The 10,981-nt window shown below is 37.2% G+C and overlaps 2 protein-coding genes across 2 annotated transcripts; one reads left to right on the forward strand and one right to left on the reverse strand.

The window, feature by feature from the left end:
* Positions 1-278: 278 nt before the first annotated feature.
* On the reverse strand, positions 279-3,373 carry LOC145551743 (perforin-1-like). The gene is made up of 3 exons (XM_081607356.1): positions 3,293-3,373; positions 2,575-3,110; positions 279-1,647 (listed from the first exon to the last, which is right to left on the reverse strand). Exons 1-3 carry the CDS (start codon positions 3,341-3,343, stop codon positions 474-476), a joined length of 1,761 nt encoding a protein of 586 aa, XP_081463482.1. The 5' UTR covers positions 3,344-3,373; the 3' UTR covers positions 279-473.
* A 4,834-nt stretch (positions 3,374-8,207) lies between these two features.
* Positions 8,208-10,700, forward strand: LOC103463704 (myeloid-associated differentiation marker-like). Its single transcript, XM_008407243.2, has one exon. It carries the CDS (start codon positions 8,537-8,539, stop codon positions 9,425-9,427), a length of 891 nt encoding a protein of 296 aa, XP_008405465.1. The 5' UTR covers positions 8,208-8,536; the 3' UTR covers positions 9,428-10,700.
* The last annotated feature ends 281 nt before the right edge of the window (positions 10,701-10,981 follow it).

The raw sequence follows: 10,981 nt of genomic DNA on the forward strand, positions 1-10,981 counted from the left end.
AAGCACATTTTTCATCCGTTTCTAGTGATAGAATCTGGGGCAGGTTATTTGATTGAAAAGTACTCTAATTTGAACTAAAGTTATTGTCAGAAAGAATTGTTCACATTAGCAACTTCCCAGTGAGTATTGCCTAAAATATACTGTCAAATGACGCTTCTACCTGTATTTAAAATTAGAGACGTGAAAAATACAGTTATCTGTTTAGAGAAGTCCAAATATGGATTTTTAATATAATAAAACATTCTCTTAAAACATACAATAATGAAAGAAACACTTCATTGTCTTTGAGGATGCTTTATTGCAATATTTTGCAGACAGGAAAAAAAAGTGAAAGCAGGATTATCGGTGGGTAATTTTGCTCATATATAATAGTAACATGATATTACTGCGAAGCTTTTTCCACACAAAAGTTAAAGACACACTACAAGCAAATGCATTTGATTTCTTTTTCAACAAATTATCTCAAAACTGGTCTAAACCTGCCTGACTAGCTGTGGCTTAGAAAACTTCATGGAATTGCCAAGCAGAACCCCATTCCTGGTGTAAAACTCTTTGGCCAGTGAGGTATTCATGGGGGAGGAAATGTACTCATCACACCGGCTTCCTCCCAGACTTGGTGCACACTCCACATAGTAAGAGAAGAAGAACGTTCCATGATTTAACATGCAGCTGTCTGACACAAGCCCTTTTCGAAGATCAAAAGAGCACTCGCCAAGCAGATCTCTATTCCAGTAAGTATCCTCATCATATACAGAAAATGTCAACTTGTTTTGCATATTGATGACAATGGGTCCAAAATAAAATTTTTCTGACCATCTGGGATTGTCATCATCACTGATTATGTCAGTGCGCTTAAGCTGGTCACCATACTTGACCTCCACTGAACCGTCTGTTTTGCCAAACGTATCACCATACAGCCCCCTTGCATAAAGTTTGTACACCTCCAATGTGGCAAGACCTTTTCCAGCAGGACAACAGTTTGCCTTTACATTGTTGTTGCTGTTACACACACAAGCACAAGGATCCCTTTTGCTGGATCTATGTCCAATTTGACAGGTTTCAGAACATTTTTTCAGCACTGCATTTTTTAAAATGTACTGCTCCACTTCTTTTTTCAGCCCATTTTTTGCCCGGTGATTATCTGGAAGTATGGTGTGAAGAGGTTTCAAGTTATACTGCACGATATCAGGTATGGTTTTAAGAGAGTTTAACCAGTTTTTATACACATCAGGGTCCGAACCGCCGCCAAAAAGCGCAACTCTCATATCATTCCCACCAGTGACCTCTGTGAAACGCTCAGTAAATTCTGAGCTGAAACTTTGTCCTGAGCTCAATTTTTTCTTCTTGTCTTCGCAGTGTTTAGTCATGGCTTTAACACTAGCAGTGTTAGCAAAGCTAGCTGATGCTTCAACCGTCAAACAGTCACTAACATCTGTTGCTGTAAACCCATTCATGGTTGCCTTGCAGGTCTGAAAAGAGGTTGTTGCCTTTATTTCCCCTCCAAGATACACCTGTGTGATATAATGAGTGCCATACGTGTTGATCAGGTTGTGATATGGTGACGCTTTTCCAGGAGAATATGGAGGCAGAGAGTTCACAGCTGCAAGAAAGTCATGACTCAAAGGAGGACTAGTGGTCAGTCTGTACCTGTGGAGCAGAAAAAGAATGAAAAGAAAGGATTGTCAGAGTCAGTTTGAAAATATCATGGTGGTACATGTACATGTTGATGTATGATTTAATCATTTTCACAATCTTTCCAAAAAGCATGTTGCAAATTTTATTAGAACAAATGGGGGAGCTGGTGGGATCACCTTAAAAGCTTTTATCATTTTCCTAAATCTATCTTAAAAGTAGAATTACTGATTTAATGTAATGTAATGATTATTGAATGTTGCAGTTTGTAAGACATTAAACACACAACTTCATTTCATCTATACCAGGTACTTCTAGGTCAGGCTCAGCATTCGATCCGACTCAAAAGACAGGAATTAGTAACTCCTTACACTAAGTAGACCTACAATCGCATATGTAGACTTTCAATCATCCAGATAATGGCAATCCTTAAGTTCTCTTATTTTTTGAGGACTTTTCACCTTTCTTCCAAAAAGCATCCTCGGTTCTAAACATGAAGTAACAAAATATAAAGTCCCTTTTCAGCTAATACCTATTTGATTAGCTATACTTAGATTTACTCGTTTATTATGGTTTTCCGTTAAGTGCTGGTTTTGGCACCACGCCCTTTACATGGCCGGGGTCCGAAGTACGCAAAGTAAACCTGAAAATGTGATTCATAAGTGATCGGCATCACATCCCAAATTAGTTCAAATATAATCATTCAGTCACTCATTCTCCTTTTATTAATTGTTTTGTATTAATTTAATAGAATGTCAGCATGAAGCTCATTAAGTTTATATGTAATGAAACATATCATATAATGAATTGTGACTGACGTATTTGTCACTCCTGTTTGCTTTATTCTTAACTCCTGCCATTATTTTGGCTATTTAGAACATTTCTCAATGAACACAAAAGACACCTATCCAACTCATTAACAGCATCCATGTGCATTCTCACCTATAATAGTTACAGTTGACAGATTGGCGGACAAATTCGTAGCGATCGCTTTTGGATTTTTTCATTCCAAATTCAGAAGCCCTGGAGTGTGACCCTCCAAGGCCAACACCAACAGTGACTGAAGGGTCTACAGGGATTTCCAGACCAATCTTCCAGTCGTTGGAGACCGATGATGTGGAATCGTTGACGAGAGATTCCACAGAATCATAGAGCATGCTGGAAACCTTCATGCTGCACTTTGGGAAGATTCTCCAGTCCACCACAGAGACTGGGACCTTCTGGTCCTCTCCATTCTGGTAGAAGTTTCTGTACATTTTGCAAGTGCCGTTTCCAAGGTCCCATGTCTCAGTGTCGATGACATAGGCACCCTTCCTCTCCATTGTCACAATGTCAAAGCCTTCTCCACCCAGGTTGTAGCCGGGGACAAAGTGAGCTGTTTTACATTGTTGTGGAGAACCAATGAAACTCATGGTGGATGAGAGTCCAGGAGGAATCCACATCCAAAACAGGAGCATGAGTTGCCAAAGGTTTGCCATCTATGGGGGAATAAAAACAAGGAACATCACACAAAAACACAAAATCCACAGTGTCAATTTTAAATACATTTCCTCACTGCTCGGAATGGCAACAGAAAATAAAACAAGTAAAGGTTTGTTTTAAATAGATAAATAGAAAATAATTGGAGCATTCAAAGAGGAAAAGTATCTTGGTACCTTACCTTGACTGTAGATGGCAAGTTCTGGTCAGTGGTTTCCAGTTTCCAACTCATTTACAGCAGTAATGCAGAGGTGGAGCTACAGTGCACAAATGTGTACAAATGTGATTCTTGCATGTGTTATTAATATCAGTTTAATTTAGGAGCTACTTTGCATACACAGTGACATGCAACAACTTCTCTTGAACCTCTCAAGGTTTTGTTTGGTGGTGACACACCATTTGAGTCAATCATTTTTTTAATGTGTACTCACTTGATCACTGCATGACTGACAAGACAGGTGTTTGGGATCATTTGCTTATTATGTAGTCAGGGTCCATGGTATCCTTAGACCTCAGGATTAAGTTTGTCACCCAAGTTGTTATTGTAGTTTTCTGTCTCCAGCCTTGCCATTTTTATATGTTACAATCGTTTTATCTGTAATCTTAATGTCAAAAGGTTTTTTCACCTTCTTGCAAATTTGCAAAGAGTCTCACTTTAAACATGACATCTTGAGCAATACTGAATGTTTAAACAGAACATGAACAAAAATTCATCAACATAGTTTTTACGTGCTTGGAGTGCTTGTAAAATTAAAATGATGTTGATGTTGCACTATAAAAATATTAAAGTCTAAAAGTTGCCTTCAGGTCTGAAACTTCAGTCTCAGACTCAAGTATCTCTGGTTGAGGTTTTTCTGTTCTAAACCTTATCACTACATGCTATCTTATCCTTCAATGTTTTGGTGGCAATATTAAAAAATAGTTGTAAAAAAAATTCAATTATATTACTATTATAAACCTCTTCAGGACAAAAACTACAAGACAGATAACTACTTTCTCAGTTTGTATTGTCTTATTTTTAATGAAAACTGTAAATGATTTCTGACTTCTCTTTGTGACTCTCAGTCAGCATCATGGCACAGCTTCTAAAGAGCTCAAAATATTTCACAAATGATGCCTGTTTTATCAAGTTGTGGTAGAATTTCACACTAGTCAGGTGTACATTTTTAGACTTCCCCTTTCACAAACATCACAAGTATTTACATTTTCTTGGAACTCATCTGAATATATATATATATATATATATATATATATATATATATATATATATATATATATATATATATATATATATATATATATATATATATATATATAAACAATGTTTAAAACAAGGAGGGACATACCTTGGCGCTAGAGAGCACTCCTTTTTTAAATTCTAAGAAACCTTTAAGTATGGATGGAGAAGTGGAGTATTGATTACTAACGTCATTCCCACATTGTGTTCTCTTATATTTACAAGCAAATAACTAAGCATTTTTAGAAATTACTGCTTTTAGAATTTTTTACTGAAGTACTAGTCTTTCTAAAAGTTGTGCAAACTTGGGAATGGCTTTTGTCTACCTGTTTAAGGTAAACCATGAAATGGCAACCTTTCTGGTGCGAAACTTATTTTTGTAGATAGTCTTCTCAGACATTCTTACACTAAATAGACCTACAATCGCAGATGTATCAATCAATCAAATTTTATTTGTATAGCACATTTCAGCAGCAAGGCATTTCAAAGTGCTTTACATAATTAATAAATAAATAAAAACAGGAATAAACAGTGAGAAAGAGATTTTGAAAAAAAAGAAAGAAGATTAAAAAAGATAAAAAACATTAAAACCCCTTTTCAACCATGTGAGACGACACCCGCACCCCTGTCCTTGACTTTAGTTAAATGTCGTTTAACTGGGACTCTAACCCTCTGGGACTTTGGTCAAAAACGCCGTTTGACAAGGACTCCAACCTGGAGTGGGCTACTGGGTGCCTTTAAATCTCAACTTAAAACCCACCTATTTAGAATTGTGCGAAATGGCCATTATGAATATTTAATATCCATGCAGCTATTCAGATTATCAACATTTTCTAACAGTAAATTTAGTCTGTCTTTGTGTTCTGACTTTTAGCTTGGAACGACCAAACTTCCAAGCTTTATGTCACTGAATGCTAACATAGCATTCACTTTTACTCCAGCACTCAAAATGACAGCCTCCACAACTTATACAAAGGTATAATGTTAAAATGTCATACACCATTTTTCTCATGCACTACACGAGCCCAATAGAGGTAAAATTGCCATTAATCCCTTGTTTACCTCACTGAGCAAATAACCAAGCACAAAAAGTCCCCAGTAAGCCTGACATGCACACTCTTTTGCTGCAGCAGAAAGCCTTAGCACACTGGATAAACTCGTACATGCTTGAAACACTGTATTTGATGTATCTATCTCAACTACTAGAGATCTCTGAGTTAACCAAGAAGTCAAGACACACACAAAAATGTCACTTAATTCCTTTAAAATGTGATTTTTGAGCTTCAAAATCAATTTTGAATGAAAGTTTAGAGGCGTCAGTAGGAGGTTGGTGAACAAAAACATTCACATAAAATGAAGCGTATGACACTTCCTGTCCCCTACAGTGGAACTGTGCTTTCCGTCACCGCTGCAAGCTTGCAAATGCATCCTACTCAAAAGCACATTTTTCATCTCTTTGATAGAATCTTGGCCAGATTATTTGATTGAAAAGTACTCCTAATCTGAACTAAAGTTATTGTCAGAATTGTTCACATTAGCAACTTCCCAGTGAGTATTACTGATATTCAAAAATCAACCTCAAATTTTAAACCACCAAGCACCACGTGGGCAATTACATGACTATTCTGGTACATCCTCCAGTGACTTAAAATGACAAAACAAAGAGATCTAATCTCAAGTGAAAAAGAGAAGAAACAAGTTTGAATGCCTCCTATCATAACTCACTATTTCAAGTCTTTTTATTTTGCTATTTAAAGAGCAAATATTAAAGCTATTTTTTTTACATGAAAACATTAAAAAATGATTTGGAAAATGTTTTGTTTTTATTGTTTTTCAGTCTCTATGATACTGATGCTTAATTTGAAAAATGATCCAAAAACCACACTTTATTAATTTGGAAATATAGTCTCACTCAGCTACATGATGATAAGGCCTTTTATCTAGAGTTTAAGGCATACATGCAAAGGAATATTTGTCACAGGGTGCAGTAAATCATACTGTATTTCTCCTTTATAGTATGTGTTCAATGCTGCAAGGTCTACACATTTAGCAACTTGGCCCCATTGAAAGGTTGCAAATCATGCTGTAGCCACAGCAGGGTTGACCTAGTCAGATAAATTGTTGATGACAGCTTTGGTACTTAGATACTGGTATTTATGACAGTTATAACTCAGAGATCTTCTTTGTTCAGTGCTATTCTGGGAAAGGCAACACAGCACTTAGATGACATGATAGGCCACAATGAAGAAAGAGTTTTTAAAACATGCAAACAAATACAAATTCTGAAAATAAACATGAAATCCCTAAACCTTGTAGTGATTGCTTCCTTGAAGAGCATTTGTGATCTTATACACTGATCAGGCATAACATTTTAGCCACTGGCATCCATGTCTCTACTACTTTACCTTTTAGAGGGTGGGATATACAATATTAAGAAATAAGATAACATTTTGTCCTCAAAATGTGTGTGTTAGAAGCTGGGATGCACAAGCTTAAGGATTTGAGTGAGCCAAATGTGGTTCTTCTTTTCAAGAGCAGACCATGTTGGAGATACTCTGCAGCTGCTACTACTGTCAAGTGTTCTCAATCTGCAAAGGACTGAGCTACTAAAAGTGGTTCAGAGGAAGAGGAACAGTAGTGAACTGACAGGACTATAAATAACTACGTTTGATTGATGCACATTTACAGCATAGATTAGTCATGTGGCTTTTCGAACGGATGAGCTACTGTGTGTTGTACATTGATGATTTTATAGATTTTACTTGACAAAATGTAATGTCTTTTATTGTTTTCACAAGTGTTAGCTATATGTGTTTATGATGTTTTTTATGCTGAAATGTGCTATAGAGTTAAACTTGATTGATTGTTTCTCAGGCTGCTGAAGACATTTATGCTAGTTCTGATTGTGAGTTGTCATTACACACAGTGCAATTTGTTGACACAAAAGCAGGAGAACTGGACCATGGACCAATGGAATAACATAAGCTTGTCTTGTCATGCTTTCTTTTGTATCATATTGCTTTTGCCACCAGGAAGTTCAAAGCAAAAATATTGCAGGAATGGCTTAAGGAGTACAACAGGACTGAGCTGTCATAATTAGCCAGACGCCAGTCTATCTGTTTGACCTGGACAAACAAGTCTGATACACAGAACCTCCATGACAACTGATCTTCTGCTAACATCATAGTGCCAGATAACAAACCATATCTTAAGAGGCCTAGTTGGGCCCCTGCATGGGCTGTTTTGGTTGCAAAAGGGGGGAACAACACAATATTAAGCAACTTGCCAAAAATAATATGCCTCCTTTCATGTACTTATTAATCTATTTCTCATTCAATTCAACAATGACTAAGTCACAATACAGTATAGAAAACTAAGGCTTCCTCGTGCCTGCATGCAGTTAGAAAATAACACATTTCAGACTACTCCTGAAACCCACTTTTTTCCATTTAGACTGCTCAAACATTTTTCCATGCCTAAATTTGCAAAGGGAAAACAGATGTTCTGCACTTAATCATCTTCATCTCTCTGGGGGATTGAGCAAGCACACACCCACAAAGTGATCTTGTAAAGCAACGCTTAAGTGAGTGACAGGGCCCAACAAATCTTGTTCTAAAACAAATATCCCATGTGTAATATCGTATTTTACCTAATAAATTGGTGTGGTGTCAAGCTTATTACTCTTGCTTGGAAACAAAGGAACTGCTTTTCATGAGAACTGAAGGTAGGAGGATGACAGCTATGTTTGCATTTGCCTTGTATTGTGGTTATTTGCACATACTGAAAGTGCACTGCTGCAACCTCAAAAAGGAAGTAAGCAAGTAGGCGAGGTTCATCTTTTACTGCATCACTGCTTCAAAACATATTCCAAGAGGTGCTGTTTTGAATTGTTTCAGTAAGAAGATGGCACACGGTGGAGAGAAATAAAGAAGAATTTGATGCTTTAAATTATTCTTGGCTTTTTTATATTTTAATGGCTTGTTTTCATGGACACTGCTGGAGAAGATTCTAACGCTCTTTTTTGCTGTATTTTCGGGTGATTATACCACTAAAAGCTAACAGGACTGAGCTGTGGACCCCCACTGCTTTTCAAAAAACAGAATCTCCAGGAAGTCAGCTGAGGGATTGTTTGCAAAGTCAACGCTCTGTCTTGTGGATACTGGATTGCACACATTCAACAAGCTGACAATGCCTGTGATTGTTTTGGAAGCCCGAGACTTCACCAGTCCACTGTTTTTGGTGCGAACATTGGAAGTCTTCTCTAGCTGCACAGCCTTCAGTCTTGTGGCCTCTTTGGAACATAAAAGCTCAAACAGCTCATCTGATCCTTTGTCGGACACATTCAGGATCTTCTGTATGTTTACCTGGTGTTTCTTCTTTGTGATCACCCTCCTCATACACATTATCAGCATCATCCAGTTCCACAGCCTCATCCCAATATCCTGGAAGAACCTGACCATGACTGTGGCACTGTTGGGGGTGTTGATGAGTCTCAGCTCCACTGTGGTGTTTCCCTGGATAGTCATGGATCATGGAACTGTGTCTCCACGTGCTTTGGCTGCTACAGTGGCTTCTGGTCTCACCTTTGTGGCCTATGCCGCCGAGTCTTGTGTTCTTCGCACTCAAGCGCACGAACAAAGAGGCTACATAAGCAGCTTGCCTGGTTTCCTTAAGATTATCCAACTTTGGGGGGGGTTGAAGATGATCCCTCTCATGGTGATAATCTCCAATTTGACGACTGGAATACTTTGGCAATTTTGGATATCTTGCGTCTCATATGGAACTTGCATCTTCATATCACTCGTCATCCTGGTGGTGATACTGGGTGACTTTGCTGGGCGATGCCTCCTGCCTTTTGACAGATTTTTGGCTGCCTTCAGTCTGATCGGGGTGCTACTCTACATGTTGGCCACAGTTATTTGTTTGACCAAGATACTGCAGATGGGTGAGACGGAATCCAACCCAAATAATCTCAATGTGGTCATCATGGAAACCTTGGTTTCCAGTGTCACACTGTTAGCTTACACGGTGGACCTTGCCTTCTCCATCAAACTGTTATGTGACAGGAGTCACATATGAAGCTGGTGGTGATGTTTATGACTGATTTTTGCTACAAAACCTTAACAGAAAAGCAATCGAAGTGATTCAAGTTTTGCTCTTAATCATCGCTGTCATGTCTAACTGTCTTTCTAACCCAGGTCATGATTGTGGTTGGTGTGCCACCACTGCTGGTATTTTGGGTTCCTCACCTGGTTCTCATGAGACATGCTAGTATCAACAATTTACAAGTTAAAAACTATGGGCTGATTAAGTGCTTTTATTGTTACTGGAACTGGTTGCTGAACCAGCATTTATTTTGTCAAAGTTTTCATCAATGATCTTTCTGTCCTTAGAAAAAGAAAAACAGGACATAAATAATCAAATACTCCCAAAGTATGACTAACTGCAACAATTATGATTTTTAGGTAATTAATAGGAATAAGATTAAAATCTAACTTCTGACACTGCCAAACGTGGGAAAAATACTGGAAATGTATCTAGGGGGGAAAAAATCATCTTCTTCGTATTTTAGTCAACAAAATTTCAGTAAATTTCCTCTTCCTAGGAAAAAAAAAACTTCACTAAGTAAAAATTAATCTGCCAAAAGAAATTAAAAGGTAATGTAAATTCTACTGCAAAGTCAAATTTGCAGTAAAGGCATAGTCACTGCATAAAACTGCCTTTTTCTCAGCTGAGTCCTCCCACCAAACATGTGCTAATGATATACAGAAGATGTGTATTTTATGATGAAAGAACTGAAAATAATTTAAAAAGGCCAAACACTGAATTCAGAGTTGTCCTGTTGTACTAAAGTTTTCACTATCTTCTGAGAGATTTCTGATTAATTCTAACATTGGTGTGGTTTCTCAACCATTTCATCACACTGAACACTTCTCCAAAGTCAGCTAAGGCCAGTCTGGCTTACCAAGTAGTAATTAGCTTTGTATTATAATTGTACATTATCAATTTTGGTTTGATCGAGCTCTTAAAGATGTCCAAGATTGGTGTTTTCTAAGGTGTAATGAAAAACTTGAGAACTAAACCACTGAACTAACTTGTAGAGTTTCACTAAGCGCTATAAAAGGGATTGGTTTTATTGTTCTAAAACAAATATGTGTCATGCTGCCTTAAATTGAAACTGACAGTGGAAATGTATTACTTGAGTGTAGTTACCATCAAAAACCACTAGATGGCAAGAAAACAGCATGATTTCATATCTTTTTAAGATTCATTTGAACATGTTGAATGTCGTTCACATCAAAATCATTGTTTATCATATAAGATTTTTGATCAATAAATCCTCAAACTTTAATATCATCTTTGTCTATAAAGTTAATTGCTTACACACGCAGATAATTCATGCCTTTACCGTGATTAGACTCTGTGCTCTGAATGCAATAGGTTTTATTTAAACTGAGAAAAAATATTTTTAACAATAACTATTGGTTACACCTACGAAAAAAATCTTAACATTCAGTTTCTCAGAAAGTAAAACATTGCATGAAACCAATATGAAAATTGACTGATACTGTACTCCACAGGAAGGGTAAGCCACAATAGATCAGTAAAGAATCTTGTTGTTCAGTGTCTTGT

Source organism: Poecilia reticulata, chromosome 1 (assembly GCF_904066995.2).
Source record: "Poecilia reticulata chromosome 1, P_reticulata-male-v2, whole genome shotgun sequence".
NCBI classification, from domain to species: Eukaryota; Metazoa; Chordata; class Actinopteri; order Cyprinodontiformes; family Poeciliidae; genus Poecilia; species Poecilia reticulata.